General features: G+C 43.7%; 1 protein-coding gene across 1 annotated transcript; it reads right to left on the reverse strand.

Annotated features, from left to right (window-relative positions):
• Positions 1–915: 915 nt before the first annotated feature.
• On the reverse strand, positions 916–25,359 carry LOC139565058 (zinc finger protein 652-like). Its single transcript, XM_071385082.1, has 6 exons — positions 25,035–25,359; positions 17,305–18,787; positions 16,629–16,776; positions 14,730–14,845; positions 6,156–6,300; positions 916–4,923 (listed from the first exon to the last, which is right to left on the reverse strand). Exons 2-6 carry the CDS (start codon positions 18,478–18,480, stop codon positions 4,322–4,324), a joined length of 2,187 nt encoding a protein of 728 aa, XP_071241183.1. The 5' UTR covers positions 18,481–18,787; positions 25,035–25,359; the 3' UTR covers positions 916–4,321.
• Positions 25,360–25,448: the final 89 nt, after the last annotated feature.

A 25,448-nucleotide genomic window follows, 5' to 3' on the forward strand; every position in this document is an offset into this window, starting at 1 on the left:
ATAGATTTTTCTATTGTGTTATTGACTGTACATTTGTTTATGTGTAACTGTGTTGTTGTTATTGTCACACTGCTTTGCTTTATCTTGGCCAGGTCGTAGTTGTTAATGAGAACTTGTTCTCAAAGGTGAAAAAAAAGAAGAAAAAAGGCTTGGCGGCAAATCCACTTTTGATTCTCAACATGGTGCACAACTTCAACCACAGCTTTCCGCCTTGGTGACGGATTTGTTTAGTCCAGGACTGATTGTACAGTATTTTGTTTTTAAAATGTTATCAGTCTGACTCAAAATGGCTGGTTAAACTATCCATTGGGGGGGGGGTCTGAATTTAGATTAAAATGAAGGTAAAAACATTTTATTTTCTCACATTCTTAGTGAACATGATGCATTTCCTCAGTTACGACCTGTCTGTATACAAGACTCCTGTGGTCACCGTTGCAAAAGACAATGTGATGTCGGGCTGAGACTAGGGCTGCACGATATTTACCAAATATTACGATTAAGATTTAACTTGCAATTTAGATCAAAACACTTTGGTAAACTGTTGGAGTCAGAGAAATAAAAATAGTATTTCCGATTCTATGCTTGGTGTAGGTTGGCATGACAACTAAAGAACAAGCAAGGTACAGTAGAAGTTGTTGTGACAGGGTAGGAACCAGTGTTGGTCAGTTTCCCAGGGGACCCTCATTACAGTTGAACATTACATCCATGGCATTTAAGAATAAATTGCAACCTCTTGCGATATGCAATTTCGATAATAACTCGAATAATTGTGCAGCCCTAGCTGAGACTGACACTTTATTCCATTAGCTGTGAGAACAGGATACCATTAATGCAAAGACTAGTTTTCAAATGCACATGAAGCTACCAATACCACATAGGATCTGACAGAGAAGAACACACGACAGCACACAAATGTGATAATTGTGGCTACTCGTTTTTTACTTCTGAAAGTTAGCAGAGTCTGTTAAATGTACATTATTAAAAAAAGGCCCAACATTACAACTTCTCCTTAATCTCCAAAAACAAACATACAAAACAACCCCCCCCCACCAAAAAAAACAACCCAGGACAGTATAAAGCTGCACAATTTTGTACCAGATACTCACAATAATAAAATATGCAATGCTACATTAAGTGGTTAAAAATACATGAGGGGAAAAAGTATATAGTTTTTTTTTTTTTTTACATCTTTAAAGAATATACATTGTTATTTTTCTTAACTAGCCAGGATTTTAGTCAAAAGTGCATTCTATATAACAAATATGAAAGGAGGAGAATCAGACAGTAAATCGGAAGAGAAAAAGTTACGCAAAACAAAGAGGAACCTCTGGATATGAGGCAGACAAACACCTCCATGTATTTCAGATCAGATGAAGCAGGGAGGGGCTCGTGTGAAAACCGCCAAAGCAGGAGGAACAACACCACTCGATCACTGTTTGGGAGTCCACACTAGAGCCAGTCTATTGACTTACAGGAGAAAAAAAAACGTAACAAATATATGAACTAAACAAAAACATTTCCTTATGCCATGGTCCCTTCCACGCTATCCACCCCCAGATTGATTCTCCTCCTTTTCCTTACTCAAACAGCCACTCACCAAACCAACCACCTCCCTCCTCCATGACCCAACACATCACTTCACTCACACAATGCATTGTCAGTCCCTCCCTTCACTGCGACTCGCTCACGCAGCAGTAAAGTGCAGAGGATACACACAAATGGAAAAGCTTTTTAAAACGAACGAACGAGAAAAAAAAAGAAAAAGAAGCTTCATACTGAACCGCCATGAAAAACAGTAAGTAACTCGTGGTTAAGCGGATACAGAGGCCCAACTAACAGACCCACAGTAATGGCAGAATGGTTGTAGCTCTCTAGAGGGTGGGCATCTGTTAAACCAAATCCAATGGGCCAAATACCCGCAACTCAAGGTGGTGCAGGGACTTGCTAATGGACTGCTACGGTTCCTCTTCAGTTTCTCCCAATATACAAACACGAACCCGATCCACTACTCAGCCTGAACCACTACTATGCTATACCCATTGTGTGTTAATCCACAGAAACATGTCAGACATATTCTTGTGTGCGTGTACAAAATCACCCCCGGAACCCCCTTCAACAGATGACACGGCTTTAGCAGGGAGAGACCCAGAGAGTTGAACGACAGAAAGAATATGGCCAGGGCCAGACGATGTAAAAAGCAGCTTTTGTCACAACAGCACCAGAGGGGTCCCATTTTGCCATTACTGAGACAAACACACACCTTAACGTTGCTCCTACAACACTCAGTCTTATCTGAGAACAGTCCCAGACAGGGTGAAGGGGGGGGGACGACGACAACAACATCCTACAACCCACTACCAACAATCTGACAAGACAGTATTGATGAATGACCGAGAGAGATTCTAACAGCAACCGGACTGTCAGAATAACATAGCAATGGGACAGCGGGAACATTCACACAATAAAAAAGGTTACATATACAAATGTGATTTCTTTGAGTAAATGTACAACTTGAGTAAATGTATCTACACCAGATATTGAAACGCATGGTAGACATACCCTCCAACCTTTCCTATGACTATCACTCAACAGCATGTTCAGAGCGAGACGAGAACAATTCTTCAGTCTGAAACTGAATGTAGCATATTTCCAGAAAATATTACTAGAAAATAACACATTTGATTGCTAAACCGTTAGCCCATATCACTACATCTAGGCAACATTCAACATGTTTTGATTCATCAGTATTTGCCAACGTGCGTGATAGGGCCTCGGTGTTTGTGTAACCTTTTATAGTATATGTAACACTAAAGAGAACAAACCGTTACATTACAACAACAAAAAGTGTCCTGCTCCACACCAAGCTGTGGAAGGTAGGCTGGTTTGGAAAAATACAGATTTTTCAGTTAAGAGTTGTGCTGAAAAAAAGTCAGAACCTTGTGTTTTAATGACCTTTTACAGGGTGACCCGTATTATCTCAGCAGCAGCGGCGGGGGGGGGAGACGGAGTAGCGAGAGACGGAGAAAGAAAGAAAGCGAGAGAGACAGAGGAGCGAGAGACAGAGAAAGAAAGCGATCGAGAGAGGGGAGCGAGAGACGGAGAAAGAAAGAGATCGAGAAAGAAAGCGAGAGAGGGGAGCGAGAGACGGAGAAAGAAAGAGATCGAGAAAGAAAGCGAGAGAGGGGAGCGAGAGACGGAGAAAGAAAGAGAGAGACAGAAGAGACATGCGAGGTCCAGGTTGGGTCGTATGTGATAACCCGTCACAGTGGCGGTATTGAACTGTTTCGATTACAGAAGACAAAAAAAATAAAAGAATCTCTTGACAAGCATTTTGTGTGAAGTGAGACCAGTGATGACGTACTGCTTTTTGAAGTGTGTGTGTGTGTACATGACGGCACGTTCAGCAGGTTTGTTCTGTTGGGAACGTCTGACCTTGTCAGCTGTAAGGCTGTATGTCAGTCAAGAAGACAAATCCCAGAACTGCATGACAACAACACAGCCAATCCCACACTGTTACATTACACTCCAGATGTAACGAGACCTAGCTTGTGTATAGAACTGTGTGTAGTACTGCAATGGAAAGCACCAATTAACCAGAATCTCTGTTGCAACAGATTAGTAGCAGCACTAACAGCCATTTTCTAACCTCCCCACTGTGACCTATGGCAGTGATTCCTGGCCTACTGCTGGTAGAGCCAGTGTGGAATTCCTTAGGGAGACAGTGGGAGACCCAGTTGGCACCAGGATGGTAAACATTCAACAAGACCTTGTTGACCCCATGATCCTACGGGTCAGCCTTAGGACTAGGACTTACAACTCCCCCGAATTGTGCAACCGTTGTTTAAGTCAGTCGACGTGAAGGACTAAGTTGATGAAATGGATCTGTTCTGATCCGCTACCTGGATAAGGAACCACTAGTAGAATAATGACATTAGCAGCTGTCAGTGGAGAGGATACAATGGACACAATCAAGGGATAACTCACATACCGGTACACACACAGCCTTCTACCATGGGAGGCAGGTTGTCTAAGAACACAGGATTTTCGAAGAATATTTTCACAAGATATGATATGAGCAAAGAGGTTGTAAAATCTGTGTCAGTTGACTTGGGCCTCTAGCTAACTGGGTCACTCACTTATCTAAAGTGTAGACTGAAAGTGTACCTGTCTGTATCCCTCACACACTGGTGTGTACTGAGCTCTGGGTGTCTTGTTCATATCAGTCTTCGAGGGGCCGTTCTACACCAGGGGCCAGGGAGAGTTGGGGTGGGGGTAATCGAGGTGTGGCAGGCAGGCCTGGAGCCCAGGGCCCACATAGGTTTCAGTGATGCTGGGGGGCCCCAGGCCCTTTGTCCTGCGGTGCCATGTAACGCAGGTAGCTGCTGTCCTCCTGCCCACAGTGGGTGAGGGGCTCGCTCTTGAAGAGCGCGGGGGGAGGGGAGACGGGGGGCACAGGCAGGTGGTGGTGGGGGAGAGGGGGTGCTTGCAGGGGCGTGCCGGGGTGGTGCTGCTGCTGTTGCGACGTGTGGTGGTGAGGGAGATGGTGAGAGGGGGTCATGTGCAGGTGGGAGAAGGCGGCGTGTCCCACGGGGGCGCGTGGGGGAAGAGCCCCTCCTGCCGGGCTGAGACCCAGAGGGGCAGAGGTGGTGGCAGCTGAGGGAGCGAGGCCCGCGCCGGGGCCAGAGGAGGAGGGGGCAGAGAGGTGGAGAGGCAGGGGGAGGCTGCTGGCCTGCAGAGTCACAGGGCTGGTGACCCGGAAGCACTTCTCCTTGTGGGCCTTGAGCATGTTGGAGAAGCGGAAGCGCTGGCTGCACAACTCGCAGGGGTACGGCTTCTCTCCTGTGTGGGTGCGGCGGTGGCGCTTCATGTTGGGCCGGCTGGTGAAGCTCTTCCCACAGATCTCACAGATGAACGGCTTCTCTCCTGCAGGGGACAGGGACGGAGAGAAAGGAGAGAGCGAGAGAGAGGCAATAGGAGAGTCAGGGACTAAATCACCCCAATTAGTTTAACTTTCACACGTCACAGAACTTCATGCATGAGAAGAATAATATACCACCTGGCAACACCTTTTTGGTCCTGCGCGGATTAAAGCTCTCTGAACTTCATGAAGTTAACTTTGCAATCAGACAAGGTCCCTGTACGAGAGTATTAGGGGTCATTGCTGTCTAACAACCCACTCAGCGATGCCAGTTCACACTTTGGGATGAGATGTGAAAATAAACAACGGCTGTCCATTCGAGAGCTGCTCTCATTACCCTTTCATTCAATGTGCCCGTTACCACCCCCGTACACTCATTCACAGCATACTCAAAGCAACTCTCGGCTTTAATCTGAGCTCCATTTTCTTTCCTGAGAGGCTCCGGTAAACCATTTACAGTATGACAGTGGATAATTTAATTGTGACATATTATACTGGAGCCTTGTGTTAATGTTCTGCAACTTCTGTGAAGTAGGTAAGTTCCAGAGGAAAGGATGGGGGGGGGAGAGAAGAAAGAAGGACGAAGAAGGAGAAGAGTGTGTATTACAAGGCATCACTGGGTGTGTCTCCGACCACAGGAGGCCAAATTGGTCAGCGGCGGCCGGGAGAGACGGTCAAATAATTACACCATACAAAAATAACCACCAGGGCAGAATCCAGGGAATCCACCCACACTAGGGAGGGAGAAATTACATTTAAAAAAGACTGAAAAAGAACAGGCCTGCAGCAGGGGAGAAGGGTAGTCATTATACGTAGACATGGAGGAGAGGCAACACTGATGCTTTGCCACCCTCTCATTATGTAGACTGGGCGAGGTCTCGGTACCGCTCGTCTTGGGACGCCCTGTTTACTTCCGTTTATAGAGTATCTACGGAGACTCACTGGCTGACTAGGGATCAAGACTGAAGGCCATGCAGACTCTCCAGTAAATGGGATGGCGTTGGTCAGGGAGAACTTCCGAATGTTGAAGAATGAAGAGGTCTGGCTTCTAACATTATTGGAAGACTAGCGTCTGAATATTTGGATTCTGAACATTCCGATGACAGGGAAAAGTTCAAAGGGGGCTTTTTATAGGAATAGATCCTTGGAGGGTGAGCTTTGTAATTGCACGTTTGTGTCAAACACATTCCTCAGTGAGTGTGTGAGTGTAAACAGCTGTGTGTGTTCTCTGTCTCACCGGTGTGTGTTTTCATGTGCTCGTCAAAGTACTGCTTCATGTTGAAGTCCTTGCCACACCACTGGCACATGAACTGCTTGTGTCCGATGTGGATGCTCATGTGGGAGCGCAGCTGGTACTTATACTGGAACCGCTCAGCACAGTTCTATAGGGAGACAGAGAGAGAGACAGTTAGGGTGTCCCAAACAGCACCCTATTCCCTAGTAAGTGCACTACTTTTTTTGACCAGGACCCATATGGGGGTAGTAGTGCACTATATATGGAAATAGGGTGCCGTTTGGGTCATATCCATTTAGACTACATAGCACATACACGATCATGCCTGGAATGGAAATTCATGAGTGCTACTATATCATAATATACACATAATACATACATAAACACACATAATATATACCTAACACAGATGCAGTGGAAGAAGGAGCCCACTACGCAGTACTGGGTCTGCAGTACTCTTTAATAACAATGTAATGACACGTTAGTGGAGTTGCTTTATTTAACCACATGGACCCCGCACAGCCCCACCAACCCAACCAACCACATGTTCCCAGACAACCCTCCTCCCTTTGTGGTTGGCCACACATTGTATGCAATAAAAATGCAAATTAATTACTTAAAAATCATACAATGTGATTTTCTGGATTTTTGTTTTAGATTCCGTCTCTCACAGTTGAAGTGTACCTATGATAAAAATTACCTCTACATGCTTTGTAAGTAGGAAAACCTGCAAAATCGGCAGTGTATCAAATATTTGTTCTCCCCACTGTGTGTGTGTGTGTGTGTATATATATATACATACACATATATCTACACACACACACACACACACACACACACACACACACACACACACACACACACACACACACACACACACACACACACACACACACACACACACACACACACACACACACACACACACACACACACACACACACACACAATTACATAGAATTATTATTATAATACATATATATACACATACACATATCTATACATACACACATATCTATACATACATACATACATACATACATACATACATACATACATACATACATACATACATACATACATACATACATACATACATACATACATACATACATACATACATACATACACACACACACACACACACAGTTGAAGTCAGAAGTCAGTGTCAGAATAAGAGTATTATTTATTTCAGCTTTTATTTCTTTCATCACATTCCCAGTGGGTCAGAAGTTTACACACTCAATTAGTATTTGGTAGCATTGCCTTTAAATTGTTTAACTTGGGTCAAACGTTTCGGGTAGCCTTCCATAAACTTCCCACAATAAGGTGGGTGAATTTTGGCCCATTCCTCCTGACAGAGCTGGTGTAACTGAGTCAGGTTTGTAGGCCGCCTTGCTCGCACATGTTTTTTCAGTCCTGCCACAAATTTTCTATAGGATTGAGGTCAGGGCTTTGTGATGGCCACTCCAATACCTTGACTTTGTTGTCCTTAAGCCATTTTACCACAACTTTGGAAGTATGCTTGGGGTCATTGTCCATTTGGAAGACCATTTGTGACCAAGTTTTAACTTCCTAACTGATGTCTTGAGATGTTGCTTCAATATATCCACATAATTTTCCGTCCTCATGGTGCCATATATTTTGTGAAGTGCCCCAGTCCCTCCTGCAGCAAAGCACCCCCACAACATGATGCTGCCGTCCCTGTGCTTCACGGTTGGGATGGTGTTCTTCAGCTTGCAAGCCTCCACCTTTTTCCTCCAAACATAACGATGGTCATTCTGGCCAAACAGTTCTATTTTTGTTTCATCAGACCAGGGGAAATTTCTCCAAAAAGTACGATCTTTGTCCCCTGTGCATATATATGTAATAATGGCAATTACAACAATACTGAATGAACACTTATTTTAACTTAATATAATACATAAATAATATCTATTTAGTCTCAAATAAATAATGAAACATGCTCAATTTGGTTTAAATAATGCAAAAACACAGTGTTGGAGAAGAAAGTAAAAGTGCAATATGTGCCATGTAAAAAAGCTAACATTTAAGTTCCTTGCTCAGAACATATGATGGTGGTTCAATATTCCCAGGTAAGAAGTTTTAGGTTGTAGTTATTATAAGTATTATGACGCGTCAACTATTTCTCTCTATACCATTTGTATTTCATATACCTTTGACTATTGGATGTTCTAATAGGCACTTTAGTATTGCCAGCCTAATCTCAGGAGTTGATAGGCTTGAAGTCATAAACAGTGCTGTGATTCAAGCATTGCTAAGAGCTACTTGCAAACGCAGTAAAGTTTGAATGAATGCTTACGAGCCTGCTGGTGCCTACCACCGCTCAGTCAGACTGCTCTATCAAATCATAGACTTAATTATAATATAATAAACACAGAAATACGAGTCGTTGGTCATTAATATGGTCAAATCCGGAAACTATCATTTAGAAACAAAACGTTTATTCTTTCAGTGAAATACAAAACCGTTCCGTATTTTATCTAACGGGTGGCAACCCTAAGACTAAATATTGCTGTTACATTGCACAACCTTCAACGTTATGTCATAAGTATGTAAAATTCTGGCAAATTAGTTCGCAACGAGCCAGGCGGCCCAAACTGTTGCATATACCCTGACTCTGCATGCAATGAACGCAAGAAGTGACAATTTCCCTAGTTAATATTGCCTGCTAACATGAATTTCTTTTAACTAAATATGTAGGTTTAAAAATATATACTTCTGTGTATTGATTTTAATAAAGGCATTGATGTTTATGGTTAGGTTCATTCGTGCAACAATTGTGCTTTTTTGACGAATGCGCTTTTGTTAAATCATCCCCCGTTTGGCGATGTAGGCTGTGATTCAATGATAAATTAACAGGCACCGCATTGATTATATGCAACGCAGGACAAGCTAGTTAACCTAGTAATATCCTCAACCATCTGTAGTTAACCTAGTGACTATGTGAAGATTGATTGTTTTTTCTAAGATAAGTTTAATGCTAGCTAGCAACATACCTTTGCTCCAGTGCTGCACGCGCGTAACAGGTGGTCAGCCTGGCACACAGTTTCCTCGTGGAATGCAATGTAATCGGCCAAAAATGCTGATTACCGATTGTTATGAAAACTTGAAAAATCGGCCCTAATTAAATCGGCCATGCCCTCGACGAACAACACCCGTGCCAATATATCCTCCAAACACAGGCGTCTCGGGCATTATCACTTAATCAAATCAAACGTTATTTGTCACATGCGCCGAATACAACAAGTGTAGACTTTAAGGTGAAATGCTTACTTACAAGCCCTTAACCAAAAGCGCAGTTCAAGAAGAGTTAAGAAAATACTTACCAAGTAGAATAAAATAAAAAGTAATAATAAAAAGTAAAACAATACGAATAACGAGGCTATATACAGGGGGCACCGGTACCGAGTCAGTGTGTGGGTCAGGTTAGTTGAGGTAATTTGTACATGTAGGTGGGGGTGAAGTGACTATGCATAGATAATAAACAACGAGTAGCAGCAGTGTACTAAAGGGGGGGGTCAATGTAAATTGTCCGGTGGCAATTTTATTAAATTGTTGAGCAGTCTTATGGCTTCGGGGTAGAAGCTATTGAGGAGCCTTTTGGTCCTAGACTTAGCGCTCTGGTACCGCTTGCAGTGCAGTAGCAGAGAAAACAGTCTATAACTTGGGTGACTGGAGTCTGACAATTTTATGGGTTTTCCTCTGACACCGCCCATTGTATAGGTCCTGGGTGGCAGAAAGCTTGACCCCAGTGATGTACTGTGCCGTACCCTCTGTAGTGAGCAGTTGCCATACCAACTGTAACTGGTCAGGATGCTCTCGATGGTGCAGCTGCAGAACCTTTTGAGGATCTGGGGACCCATGCAAAATCTTTTTAGTCTCCTGAGGGGGAAAAGGTTTTGTCATGCCCTCTTCACAACTGTCTTGGTGTGCTTGGACCATGATAGCTTGTTGGTGATGTGGACAACAAGGAACTTGAAACTCTCGACCTGCTCCACTACAGCCCTGTCTATGTTAAATGGTGGCCTGTTCGGCCCGCCTTTTCCTGTAGTCCACGATCTGCTCCTTTGTCTTGCTCACATTGAGGGAGAGGTTGTTGTCATGGCACCACACTGCCAGTTCTCCTCCGTATAGGCCTAATCATCGTCGGTGGTTATCAGGCCCACCACTGTTGTGTCGTCAGCAAACTTAATGGTGTTGGAGTCGTGTTTGGCCATGCAGTCGTGGGTGAACAGGGAATACAGGAGGGGACTAAGTACACACCCCTGAGGGGCCCCAGTGTTGAGGATCAGTGTGGCAGACATGTTGTTGCCTACTCTTACCACTTGGGGGTGGCCCTTCAGGAAATCCAGGATCCAGTTGCAGAGGGAGTTATACAGTCCCAGAGTCTTTAGCTTAGTGATGAGCTTCGTGGGCACCACGGTGCTGAACGCTGAGCTGCAGTCAATGAACAGCATTCTAACATAGGTGTTCCCTTTGTCCAGGTGAGAAAGGGCAGTATGGAGTGCGATTGAGATTGCGTCATCTGTGGATCTGTTGGGGTGGTATGCGAAATGGAGTCAGGGAGGATGCTGTTGATGTGAGCCATGACCAGCCTTTCAAAGCACTTCATGACTACCGACGTGAGTGCCACGGGGCGGTAATAATTTAGGCAGGTCACCTTCGCCTCCTTGGGCACAGGGACTGTGGTGGTCTGCTTGAAACATGTAGGTATTACAAACGCGGTCAGGGAGAGTTTGAAAATGTCAGTGACACTTGACAGTTGGTCCGCGCATGCTTTGAGTTGGCCCAGCAGCGTCGTGAATGCCGTCCTGCACAAAGGTTTTGATCACATCGGCTACTGAGAGCGTTATCACACAGTCATCCAGAACAGCTGATGCTCTTGTGCATGCTTCAGTATTAATTGCCTCGAAGCGAGCATAAAAGGCATTTAGCTCATCTGGCAGGCTCGCGCCACTGAGCAACTCGCGCATGGGTTTCCCTTTATAGTCCGTAATAGTTGTCAAGCCCTGCCACATCCGACGAGCATCAGAGCCGGTGTAGTAGGATTCAAACTCAATCCTGTATTGACGCTTTGCTTGCCCGATTGGTCGTCCGAGGGCACAGCGGGACCTCCTATAAGCATCCGGATTAGTCTCCTGCTCCTTGAAAGCGGCAGCTCTAGCCTTTAGCTCGATGCGGATGTTGCCTGCAATCCATGGCTTCTGGTTGGGACATGTACGTAGTCACTGTGGGGACGACGTCATCGATGCATTTATTGATGAAGCCGATGACTGAGGTGGTGTACTCCTCAATGCCATTGGATGAATCCCGGATCACACCACAGTTGCACACCCCAGTCTGCGCCAGAAAAACAGTCCTGTAGTGTAGAATCCGCGTCATCTGACAATTTCCGTATTGAGCGAGTCACTGGAACTTCCTGCTCTAGTTTTTGCTTGTAAGCAGGAATCAGGAGGATAGAGTTATTGTCAGATTTGACAAATGGAGGGCAGGGGAGAGCTTTGTATGCATCTCTGTGTGTGGAATAAAGGCGGTCTAGGATTTTTTTCTCTCTGGTTGCACATGTGACATGCTGGTAAACTTTTTGTAAAACATATACGTTTTCCCGCATCAAAGTCCCCAGCCACCAGGAGTGCCGCTTCTGGGTGAGCACCCTCTCCCTTGCCCATGGCGTTATAGAGTTGGTTGAAAGCGGTCTTAATGCCAGCCTCGTTCTGTGGTGGTAAATAGACGGCTACGAATAATATAGATGAGAACTCTCTTGGTAGATAGTGTGGTCTACAGCTTATCATAAGGTACTCTACCTCAGGCGAGCAATACCTTGAGACTTCTTTAATATTAGACATCGCGCACCAGCTGTTATTGACAAAGAGACAAACACCCCCACCCCTCGTCTTACCAGGAGGTAGAGTCTCTGTTCTGCAGGTGCATGGAAATTCCCGCTACCTCTATTTTGTCTGTATTGTCGTTCAGCCACGTCTTGGCGAAACACAAGATGCCACAGTCCCCAACATCCCGTTGGTAGGACAATCCCAATCGTAGGTCATCAATTCCACCCTCCAATGATTGCACGCTAGCAAGAAGAACGGATGGCAGTGGGAGCCCACTCGCTCACCTACGGATTCTCAGAAGGCTGTCCGATCTGCGGCACCCTTTTCTTCACGCAAAAGGCCTGTTCCAGTGAAAGCAGGACATGTCTCTCGAAGGACTCAAAGGAAAAAGTTTCTTCCAGTCCGCGTTGAGTAATCGCTGTTCTGATGTCCAGAAGTCAATTTCAGTCATAAGAGACGGTAGCAGCAACATAAAAAAATAAGTTACACAAAACACACAAAAAAATAAATAAATAGCACAATTGGTTGGGAGACTGTAAAACGTCAGCCATGTTCCTCGGCGCCATCTTGTATATTAGCAAACGTTGTAACTCTGTTATTGGTCTATTAACTTATACCACCTAGTGATGTCACCAGGCAAACCAAAACTCCATCCATGCAAAACTTGAGGGGTATACTACGAAGGAAGCTAGATCTACTCAGGGTTTTCTAAGGCTAGCCAGCTTCAGTTAGCTTCACATTCAAGCTCAGGCTTAATCCATACTACGATGGTGGATATTGCTCGTCCGCCTGCCACTAACTCTAGCAGGCTCATAACTGCGTGTAAATGTCACACCTGGCTAGTACATGCCGAACTCTTCATTAAGACCATGCTGAAACATCAATCCATGGGCGAGTCAGTACCACATTTAAATTTGTACCAAAATCTAATTGAAAGAAATGTTGTACTGCAAATTTAGCAGGCTATGGTCTGAAACGGGCTTTTAAAAGTGCTGTTTTTATTTTATTACTTATCGTTAATGCCGGCTTTGCTGTGCTTATCAAAGCATAAGCACCTCCCACTCTTAGCGCTAAAATAATTGTATTAAGTCATACAAAAACTTGTACTGTGTGTGAAGTTTCAATGCATTCTGTCATTACTAAAATGTGGAACGTGATAGGAATTTTAACATTACAATTGAATATTCAGTCGTCTTCCTCACATGAAGGGGATGATGCGAGAGGGAAGGAATCTGCATTTATTGGTCCTCAACTCGCAGCTCAGACATTCAGTATAAAATGGAGTTTACTTGACCCGGGGCAGGTAGTTATGAAGGATTCCTTGCCATAGAAATGTACCTTGCTAAACGGTGAGCCTCGTTGTACTGGTTATCCCGAGTTGAACTCAGAGTTACCTCTCTAACTGCTCAAACCTGATTCGTAGTATAGGGCTCTGCTGATTAGAAGGTCCTATGTAGATGGTTGACAAAACAACAAAAAAACTAGCAACTATTAGGAATTAACACCTATCAAATGTTTTCACACTTTTACAGTGTTAGTTTCATCAGCTGTCGTACAACAATATTACACAAAACACAGAAAAAACAACGTTTTGACTGCACTGGGTCTTAAAAAAAAGTAAAAAGTCCAAAAATCCCGACTTCACCCGTCTGTATTTTGATTCCAGTTATTCTGTACACCATGTGTATTCATGGTCTGCTAATGTTTGACATGGACATGGTGCATCTAGACCTGGTTGCTTACACCAGCTAGCCGTTGCTACAACTGTGTGACCATAAACATTTATATGTAGTCAAGTGTGCCTTGGTTCAATAGTAATCACCATCTTGGAGCAGTCACAGCACAGCAGGCCATACATATTCTTCTGTTCAAACAACCCATAGTTTTCTAAATCCTGCCCAATTTGTTTGAGTTAGCAATTCAAACCTCACCAGCTAGAAGTCAATATTTAAAGGATTCTAAAACAAATATGAATACATTGACATGAATACTATTCATTCTCTGTTAAAACACTGTCCTTATAAAATGAATATTCATGAAAAAAAAAAAAAGTGTATACACTCTATAAAAGTAATCTTGAACTTAATCTTCTCCAGACCGAATGCAGGTGGATGTTCTATTTAAAAACTCTCCATCCCATCATGCATGAATGAAAAATTGTTATTGAAGGGTTTCTGTAACTGGTATATTGCCACTTATCGGTGTTTCCTACCCCCATCTAGTGGTCTCTCTAGCAACCTACTCTATTACAATCCTGCGTTATATATTCTGAGGAAATGATCACATGGTACATGTAAAAGCAATATTTGATGACATTTCTCTGTTCGCTTTTGTATATAATCGAGATCATGCATTCTAATGTACCAGGTACTGATTCATAGACGTTCTGATGTGTTTTCTTGCTTGATCATGTGACATGCAATTATTCTTGAAACAGAAGCCAGACGTGCGTCCCGACGATTCCGACTGTTGGCCTGAGGCCGAAACATTTGCGTTTTGTTGTCACCTTTAATGTATGATTTTGAAGGGCACCATGCTGGTTTTAATAAATATCTTTATTTTGTTTTCAAGCCTCAGTTTCGGATTTCTTCTTTTCTTTTTCTTTTTGACAGTGTGTCTCCATCTCTTCCAATACTCTATAAAGTGAAATAAATCTTCTGTTCCAGTCTGTTTGTGTTTGAGTGTGGGAGGGACAGTGCGACTGCAAGTCTAAACAGCTCACCTCACAGCGGAAGGGCTTCTCCCCAGAGTGCTGCAGGGAGTGAACCTTCAGGGACATGCTGCGCTTGAACGACTTGCCACAGGTCTCGCAGGTGAACGGCATGTCCTTAGTGTGAGCTGCAGAGAGAAAGGAACAGGTTAAAGGAGGACAACTACCAGAGAGGGACAGGGGACAGATATTGGGGCGTTAAAAACAGTGTTTCATGGTGCTCAAAAGTGAAGAGTATTTCTTTTCTCTCGCAATAAAAAGAGAGCGATCTGAACGTAGCGCCACGAAAGAGCAAGAAAGGCAAGCGAGTGAGTTACTTCCAGTTGAGATGATGTACAGAGCCCTGCAAAAGTATGCCTACCCCTTGGATTTCTTCACGTTTAAATGTTACAAAGTGGGAGTAAAATGGATTTAATTGTCAAAATTCTACTCAACATACTCAAAGTGGAAGACTAATTCCATGTAGATAACTAAAATATAGTTCTTGCCTAAGTATTCAGCCCCTTTGTTTAGGCAAGCCTAAATGAGTTCAGGAGTAAAATGTGGCTCAACAAATTACATAAGTTACATGGACTCACTCTGTGTGAAATAATAGGGGTTGACATGATTTTTAAATGACTAACTCTTCCTCTGTCCCCCATATGTAAGGTCCCTCAGTCAAGTATTGCATTTCAAGCACAGATTCAACTACAAAGACCAGGGAGTTTTTCTAAAGCCTCATAAAGAAGGGCAGTGATTGGTGGATGGGTAACAATAACAAATCAGACATTGAATATCTCTTTAAGCATGGCCAAGTTAATAATTATGCGGTAGATTTTGTATTAAACCACCCAAACACATCAAAGATACAGTCATCCCTTCTGAACTGAGCTGCAGGACAGGACTGAAACTGCTCAGGGATGTTACCATGAGGCCATTGGTGATTTTAAAACAGTTACAGAGTTCAATGGCAGTGATGGTAGAAAACTGAAGATGGGTCAACAGCATTGTAGTGACTCCACAATAATGAATTAAATGACAGAATGAAAAGAAGAATACAAATATTCCAAAACATGCATCTTGTATGCAACAGGACAGTAAAGAAATCCTGCAAATGAATACACTTCTTGGCCTAAATGCAAAGCCTTATGTTTGGGGCAAATTCAACACACCACTGAGTAACTGCCTCTTTATTTTCAAGCATGGTGGTGGCTGCATCATGGTACGGGTATGCTTGACGTCGGCAAATACTGGGGAGGTTTTCAAGATAAAAAGAAACGGGATGGAGCTAAGCACAGGCAAAATCTTAGAGGAAAACCTGATTCAGTCTGCTTTACACCATACACTAGGAGAGGAATTCAGATTTCAGCAGGACAATAACTTACAACACCAAATCTACACTGGTTGCTTACCAAGAAGACAGTGAATGTTCCTGAGTGGCCATGGGACAGTTTTGACTTAAATCTACTTGAAAATCTATGGCAAGACTTCAAACATGGCTGATTGGCCATGATCTGCAAAATCTTGACAGAGCTTGAAGAATTATGAGAAGAATAATGGGCTACTATTGCACAATAAAGGTGTGTAAAGCTCTTAGAGACTTAGCCAAGAAAGCTCACAGCTGTAATCGCTGCCAAAGGTGTTTCTAACATGTATTGACTCAGGGAGCTGAATACTTATGCAACAACAATATTTTTTGAACTTATACATAAAAAAATATAATAAAATTACACCTTTTCTTCTATTTTGACGGAGTATTTTGAGAAAGTTGTTGACAAATTTAAATTAAATCATTTTTAATCCCACTTTGTAACAATAAAATGTGAAGAAATCCAAGGGGTATGAATACTTTTGCAAGGCACTGTATATCCTATTAGGGACATTTGGGAGTTACCAGGAAGAGCAGGAATAGACAAACTGGAGTCCACCTACCAACCATGTGCTTGCGGACATGAGCCATGGTGTAAAACTTCTTGTCACAGATCTCACAGGCAAACTTCTTCTCTGCGTAGCCGTGCACGATCTTGATGTGCTCGTGCAGCGACCACAGCTTCTTGAAAGACTTGTTGCAGGAGACGCACTGAGCAGCAGAACACCACACACAGATAATGCATTAAGAAACAGGTGATGATTGTTGTTGTTTTGTGACATTGATTACCCCGATAAACCCTGACAGAATCCAAGAACAGGAGACAGCAGCTGAGACAATCCCAGTGTCTGGAGGCTGCAGATGGTATTTCCCACACTGCTGTAAAAGTATCTGTCTAGGCTGGTTCCTAACGCTCCGATTCCCTCTGCTGGACAAATAGTTTCTTACATCCTTCAAACCCCAGATATCTGGCCTTGATGACAAACTGAGATTTTAGTTTCACTGTACCTGGTACGTAACTGTAGCCAAAGTACCTAATCAATGGACTCATTTTGATTGCTCAGGTGAAAAACACATTGTACATCTAATTAAAAAGCAGAGACCAGGGGCAGCGTCCCAAATGGCCCCCTTTTCCCTACATAGTGCACTACTTTTGACCAGGGCTCCCACATGGCTCTGGTCAAAAGTAGTATAGGGAATAGGGGGTCATTTGGGACACCCCCCAGCTGTCCTCCTTACCTGGATGTTCTTTTCACAGTCAGTCTGCTGGTGTAAGGCCAGCTCACTCTCCAGGACAAACTTCTTGCCACACTTGTCACAGATTTGCATGCGTCTGTGTGTGACGTTCATGTGCTTCTCCAGGTACCAGCGGGTGTTGAAGACGCGTGGGCACTTCTCACACGCCAGCGTCTCCCGCTCCTCCCCATCCGCTTTATCCCCCGTGGCAGAGCCAGCTGAGGAGGGGGTCCCCTTGCCCTCCCTGGCAGTCCGACGCGTCCTCTTGGGCGGCTGGGTGGTCTTCTTCCGTCGGCCCCTGGTGGTCATGCCGGTGGTGCTCAGAGCGGTGCACTGAGTCTTCCTCCGGGGCTGGCTGGTAGCGGGGGCCACCCCACGCCGGGCCCTCTTGGCTCTCGTTCTGCGGCTCTCTATTTCTTCCTCCTCTTCTTCCTCCTCCTCATCTTCCTCCTCCAGATCTTCCTCTTCTTCTTCCTCCTCCTCTTCTTCTTCGCTGCAGTGTCTCTCTGAGGCATCCGTTTGGGGGGCAGACTTGTCCGCCTTTGATACGTTAAGTGTCTGATTGTTCAGGTTGACCTCCACGATGATCTGCTCCCGCTTGAAGGACTCCTCCTCCTCTTCTTCCTCAGAGTCCTCAGAGGTGCCCCCATTGCCTGCCTGGAACCCCTGTGCGCCCCCCTCCTGCCCTACTGTCCCCTCTCTGTAGTACTGCTGCTGGGAGGAGGTGACATGCTGCGGGGACAGCTGACTGGGAGTCTGGTCACCCATGGGGGTCTTGGCTGCCATCTTGTTGTCCACTAGCACAGAGTAAGGCTTGCCCCCGCCCTCCCGCTTGTACAGCTTGCCCGCTAGGTCCAGGTCTGGGGCGGGGGAGTGGTAGTAGGACTGGGCCACCTGTTGCGTTCTGCGCCCCTCCTGTGACATCCCACCTGGGCTGGACACCTCTCCCTTCAGGCTCTGGCAGGATTTCATGTGTGGGGGAGGGGGAGACTGTAGTAGTGCTAGTTGAAGCACAGCCAGAGGTTTGTTAGCAGTGCTGGTATTCTTAAACTGTGAGAGTACCCTCGCTATGTTGTAAGGAGGGGCAGGGGGAACGGAAGCAATCCCCCACCCCTCCCGCCACTGAGGAGACAGGAAGGAGGAAGGGAAGAAAGCGTCACCCAGATTCAAACAGGGCATCCATGCTTAAGACTGAGGACAGACCGTGAGTGACATTCTGCTACAGCTTTGTTCCATAGGCTTCTGTTGAGCTCGACTCTCAAAGCTTCTCTGGAAGCTGGGGTGTCTGCTCTTCAACCTCTGAGGTTTCGGTCTCTCCGCAGATGAAGCCTCTCAGGTTAGTCTCTCACTCGAGGCTGTCAATGTTATATGGTCCGTTAGGACTTCCGTCTTTAAGCTTCCGTCTTGAGGGGGAGCTTCACGCCGGACTTTGAGCCGAAGTCAGAACTTCTGTGCCTCGTTTCAGGAGCCATCTGCAATCTGCCGCCTGTGAGAGCAAGAGAAACAGAGAACGAGAGATTAGGCTCAATTCTGTGACAAGCGTGTGGTGCTGCCTCAGAGTGAGTGTGTCTGATGTGAAACTACAACCTGGGGAAGGCGTCGTGAACTGAGACTGAGCCATGCTCCACCGCAACCGTTTCACTGGCGTGTGTGAACATCCAAACCACACGCATCAGAGCTCTGTGAGAGAGGACTTAACCCCAAAACACACTTCTCCTGCTCTTCACAATCTATTTATGCTTTCAGGTCAAATCATCTTTCATCAATCTCACCATCTTGTTAACCAGACTTGATATATGCCCTCATAATCATCAAACAAAAAAAACGATACGGTCACATTTAATCAGAAAACCCCATACTCCATGTCGGCTTTCAAAACATTAGTTCCACAATACTTCAATCTTAGCTTTCACATTTCAATAGCAGTTAATACACGGCCATATAACAATATTCGTAAGCTGGTATGAAATATACAATTTTGCTTTATTTACTGTGCCTTTATTTAACCAGGTAAGTCATTGAGAACACAGTCTCTTTTGCAATAACGATTAATGACGGAGCAATGATAATTGGCAATTATGTAGGCCTATCTTTCGACAAACTTATTGAAAAAGTAAGCAATTTGCTCATTTCAATTGGCTCCTTGAACTCTGACCAAGTTGTGTGCTACTTCAATGCATGTATGATTTGCACTCGTACCTTAACGCCTATAAATGTCACCCACCCACCCACCCCCACACACACACACACACACACCCACCTATTGTGGCAGTTACAGAGCACAAAATAACCACAGTAGGGGAGCTGTAAACGAGCTCAACCACAGGAAACTGTACATCAGCGTCTCTGTGTGAGTGAGTGAGCCTGCACAGCGCATGTGATCAAAGAACAAATATATGCGAGAGTTTGGAAATGTAAACGAAGCTCTTGCATTATTCTTGTTACTTGGCTTTTGGGGGGGGTCGTTTACTGCCTGCCCCTATAACACTGTCATGGCAGTGACCCTCGAGGCACAGTGCTCGAGGATATGACACTAGTAAGTCAGACGTAGCTACAAATTTAAGCTTTTTGTTATTTCCACATGTACGTTTGATCCCAAATGACCTTGGGCACGGACGCTGACTCAGCACTGGGGTTGGTTTCTTGACTTGCAACGACTTCGAGAGCCACTAGAAAAAAACATTTCCTCTCTCATAAACAACAAACATCCTCTGCTCAACGGCCCAATATAGGCTAACCGTCACAACCCACCTACAACCCACCTCAAGTCTTAGTAACCCCCCCCCCCCCCTAACTCAAAACTAAATACAGGGAGATTCCACAGCTGCTTTCAAATCAATGCAATAATCAAGACAGATAGTGATATTAGAGAACACACCTTGTATACCTTTCAAACAATGACTTCAGAACTATTCTGCTACGGACAGTCTACAATAATGATGGGGGAAAATGTACAGTTACATATCACTGATACTTTGACTCCAAGTAATGATTTGATTATATATATAATATATATATGTGTGTGTATGGTATACACACATATACACACACACACACTCCTAGAAACCTGTGCCAAAATGCTGGTATTTTTCATCCTACAGTCTGTTCCCCATCTTATTTTTAAACAGTGAGCGAACATGTTTTCAGCTCTTATTTCCACGACTGATCAAAACTAATTTTCTCGTGCTCTCTCGTCTCTCTGCAGAAGACATATAGTGAGCAACATGTTTGGAACATCAAATTGGAAGAAAAAAAGTAAATAAAAAAATGAATTTGCAGTACCGAATCGGAATGCATATTGAATCGTGAGAATCCCAATACATATCGTATCCGGTACCTAAGTATCGTATCTTGAGGTCCCTGGCAATTCCCAGCTCTAGTCTAAAAGCAGTCTGTTCCGATGATGTGGAGAGTGATTCTGATCAAGCCAAAGAGGACCTCTAATAACAGATTCTAGGCCGCTGGACTGTGTCTGAAGCCGAGCTCCACACACAGCCCCAAACTCTCTGGGTCCACCTCCTCTATCCACTACACTCACGTTGCGAGAAGTACAATTCTGGAACAGACCGACTCAAATACACACATGCCTACACATGCAAGCACTCAAACAAAATGCCTACTGCTATGTGTTGACACTTTTTTATTTTATTTAAAAAATAAAATAAAAATATCGGAGGACAGACATGCATAGGCATTTAGACAAAAGCAAAACAATACACCCCCACCCACCACCTTTCTTCCGGTGCATGTTGACTTTCTGAGAATTGGACCGCTCTAGGTGCATTACAACCACAAGAGGAGGGAGTGGAGAGCACTGCGCGCCATAGAGCACCTCGTCTCACCTACTGGAGCATTAAAAACGCCCTCAAGATGCTCTCCTGCCCCGTGTGCAGACGTGATGTTAGAGCTGCCGGAACCAATTCAATAGGCCCTGTACTCTCTTAACAGCTGCTTATGCACAGGAATGTAGTAGGGTCAAGAAGACAAGAGGCCTGTGCATTGATGATCCCCCTGGGTGGAGTGCGTGTCAAATGAGTCACGGCTTCCCTGATGTGTAGCGCAGGCAGATGTAGGCCTAACCTTACACCAAGGGTTTCAAACTCATTCGGAGGGCCGAGCATCTGCAGGTTTTTGGTTTTTCCTTTCTATTAAGACCTACATAACCAGGTGTGGGGAGTTCCTGACTAATTAGTGACCTTAATTCAATAAAGTACAAGGGTGGAAGTGAAAACCCGCAGACACTCGGCCCGCCGTGGAATGAGTTTGACACGTGCCTTACACCGAGGGTTCGTTCTGCTCAGTGTAGATTTGCAAACAAATCACTGGACCAGAACTTATGACAACTTTGCACAAACATAGTGCTGTTCCGGTCATTAACATGATCAAACAGAGAGCATGTGCAAACGTTCCACAACCACACACAGGACAGCTGAGGTTACGCAACTCGCATTTAGTAAAATCCTTACTTAGATGAGCCACAGTAGAGTTTCACTCACAATGAGAGAGCACAGCCCTTTGATGTGGTGAGCAGGAAGAGAGCAGACTTCACAATATCAGTGGTAATTGTACGATTACCTTGTCAGATGTCGAGGTTAAATTCAGTGTAAATTCGGTCGTTTATGACTCCGCTTTTTCCAGTTTGGTAGTGCTGAGCGATTCATGCCTTTTGAGGTTGGTCCTGTTTCAGCTTGCTTATTAAAAATAAACCGTTTTCGATTTCAATTATTTCTTTATACATTAAATGCATTGTGTATTATGGGAGTTGAATGCTGGAACACAGAATAAAACAATTAATACAAGTTGCAGTGAGGTAGTGACTACCCATTACTGCTTATCACTTATTAACCATCATTTATTCACATTACTTTAATCAAATACTTATGTTGTGTATATTACATTTGTTTTAATTGATGACTATTATTTAATCCTAAATCATCTCATCTCTATAGAGCTGCTGCCTATGCAGTTTGACAAAAATCACTATTTCAGTAGTACTTCAAAGTAAATACGGCATACTGTTATGACTGCTGAATACCAACTGCCAATCACTTAGATCGTGTATTTTCAGTTAAAGATACCTTGCAAAGCAACTGCTCTCTATTCCTCACTTTGTAGAATATTGGCCCGTTGGAAACTACAACTCCATACTACATCGCACAGTTCGGGCTTGATCTGATTTGTCTCTAGAGAAACTGCGCAATGTCTGCAATGAGCTCACAGAAAAAGAAAAAAAACGGAACAAAAATGGAATTCAAATATTTGAACTAACATTGGTCAATTAGTTGTTTTTTAAAAATTATCTAAAGTGTCTGCAAGATGGGCTCAAATCCTGTGCAGTTGGTAATCGCAACTTCATGTTGGTAAATTGCATGTAGATAGTGACATGTCGAGGGTATGCATCAAAGTGTGTCAGGTGAATCCTTCCCAGAGGTTTAGTTACAATGCATTATTCTGCGTCATTGAATTCCACCCTCCCTCTGCCTGTGGACTTTAATGAGCTTTCCCTTTGAGGCAAATGTGTGAGAGCTCACATTCCTGACTCCAAACTCACAAGACCTTCTTAACCAGCTCACTGTGTTGCGCACAGGAGGGGAGCCCCATGCCCCTGTAAGTATTTGTGCCTAAGCTTTCCACATGTATAGATAGAAGGGCAGCAGTGGTAGGCGATCATGCTTTAAACCTCCACAAGCCTCTGCTCTGTCCTAAACTCTAACCAAATGCATGGCCTACGTTTATTTTTTGCTCTTTCCCTCTCTCAGTGGTGTAAAGTACTTAAGTAGTTATTTCAAGTATTTTTACTTAAGTAATTTTTTTTGTGGTATCTGTAATTCACTACATCCCTGAAGAAAACTACATACTGTTTACTCCATACATTTTCCCTGATACCCAAAAGTACTTTTGAATGCTTAGCAGGGCAGGAAAATGATCAAAATTCACACACTTATCCCTACTGCATCTGATCTGGCGGACTCACTAAACACATGCTTCGTTTGTAAATGATGTCTGAATGTTGGTGTGCCCCCGGCTATCAGTAACTTAAAATAAACAAGAAAATGATGCCACCTGGTTCGCTTAATATAAGGAATTTGAAATTATTTACACTTTTACTTGAAGTATATTTTAGCAATTACATTTACTTTTGATACTCAAGTATATTTCAAACCAAATACTTTTACTCAAGTAGTATTTTACTGGTTGACTTCCACTTTTACTTGAGTAATTTTCTATGAAGGCATCTTTACTTTTACTCAAGTATGAGAATGTTGTACTTTTTCCACCACTGCCCTCTCTGTGACAACACAGGAAAGGAAGAGGGGGAAGGACGGATCGGATGATGAAATGCAACAACGTAGGCTACTGAGATGGTCCATGGTGAGTCTCAGTTTTGACAGGTGAGAAGTCTGTCAACCTTAAAGTAAAAACACTAATAAACATTAATACTGAAAGCCCTTAAAATATATGTCACAGTCATTCGTGAGAACTTGCCATTTAGCTACTATTGACAAACACATTTATCTATGAAGTTGGGTCTGACAATGTGTTATGAAGGAACTGGAAGTTAAATGTTGTTTTAGAAATTAGGCTATATTCAACACAGCGAACGTGTGCATGGCAAAAGACACCTCATAAAAGCGTCTGCACAACCGACATATTGTGCTCAATAAAAGTTGACATTTTGTTTCGCAAGAATTGGCAAGGCTGCAGCTGGGCCTAAATCACGGCTGACACACTGCAAAGCAATCCGTTGCCCCCTTCTCAAACATAACAGACTATCTAGCACGAATGCTAACTCGGCTTCGCTTGCAATCAATCTGGCCTAGCTAGCTATTTCGCCAGCTGGCTGGCTAGGTTAACTTGCTAGCTACGTCAATTTGGCGCTAACTTTACCAACCCGCGATATATTTTCAAAATACTAACAATTGATAAAATACGCATGGATATATTAGTTGAATCCTACAAACTCCAAAACAACGCATATCAACTGTTACACGATTGAATGCAGTTTTGTTGGGAACAACCAACTTAAAAAAATAAGTGCAAAGAAAGGGTTAAACAAAAAGGAAACATTGGTTGGTCAAGACCGTCGGACGGAAGGCCGTTCGGCTAGCCAATTTATTAGCTTACAAACAACTAACAAGGTAGATTCAGCTTACAGTAACTATCTAAATATAGATGCTTTTATTTTACATTGGTTGGAAATCGACATACTAGCAAAAGACAAACAATTTGAATACATCTACCTAGCTAATCAAGCTCGCCACGCACTGTCCATTTCCCCAGAAATAATACTAGCTAACACAGCTAGCGCAAATGTGATTTACCATGGCACACGGCTAACGTTAGCTAGCAAATCCTAGCTAATCACAGACGACTTTCACTTTTTTTTAACCCAAAACCTCCCAGATATAAATCGGCTAAACCGATATTTTACACCAGTATAGAATCTTGCAGTATCAAATCGTATACAAGGTTAAACATGTCATTATTTGTTAATAAACTTATTTAACAATCATAGCTACAAGAATCTTTAAAAGAAAATCCTATTCCCGATGAAAAACCTAGCATGATAGCGCACAGCTCGTTACATACTCAATGACGGTTTATTGTCAGCAGTCTAGCTTGATAATAAACAAGACAAGAAAATCCTTCATTTGTTTTGCATTGTAGACAAATGTCATGTTTGTAAATACATTAAAAAATATACAATAACTTGTAGATAAATTATACCTTACCTTCGGTGAGAGCGCCCTCTTTCTCATTTCGTGAAATCAGAGTTGCAGGGATTCTGGAGTGCTGCAGACGCACAAAAAGAGCCAGCTACTGTTGCGGCTCACCACTGTTTGATAATCCTATTGCATGCTCGATTGCAAATGTGTTAACTAATGCATTTTTAGAATGTATGACACTGATATGTTAGCAGTGCTACTGTAGATCCATCGCTACGTGGCCCAGACAAGGTCTCGCGCACACTAACGTTACCGACCTCGCTCATCCCAGGCACTGACAGGCAGGCGGCTGTCTGGGTTGGGTAGGCGCGCCACAATTTTTTCGTCTCCCCTCCAAACCAGACAGGGCACGATGCGCGCACTCGTGTCTGTCCCCATCTTTAGCCGGGAAATTATAAGAAAACCAGAGCTGGATTAGAC

This window comes from Salvelinus alpinus, chromosome 36 (assembly GCF_045679555.1).
Source record: "Salvelinus alpinus chromosome 36, SLU_Salpinus.1, whole genome shotgun sequence".
NCBI lineage: Eukaryota > Metazoa > Chordata > Actinopteri > Salmoniformes > Salmonidae > Salvelinus > Salvelinus alpinus.

Bases quoted from the DNA above. Each gene is read 5' to 3' on its own strand.
- LOC139565058 (XM_071385082.1), bottom strand. From the start codon at position 18,480: ATGCCCTGTTTGAATCTGGGTGACGCTTTCTTCCCTTCCTCCTTCCTG. The intron at 14,846-16,628 runs GTAGGTGGACTC...TTCTCTCTGCAG, and splicing joins TGTCCGCAAGCACATGGTTG to CTCACACTAAGGACATGCCG. The intron at 4,924-6,155 runs GTGAGACAGAGA...TGTCCCCTGCAG, and splicing joins GCACATGAAAACACACACCG to GAGAGAAGCCGTTCATCTGT.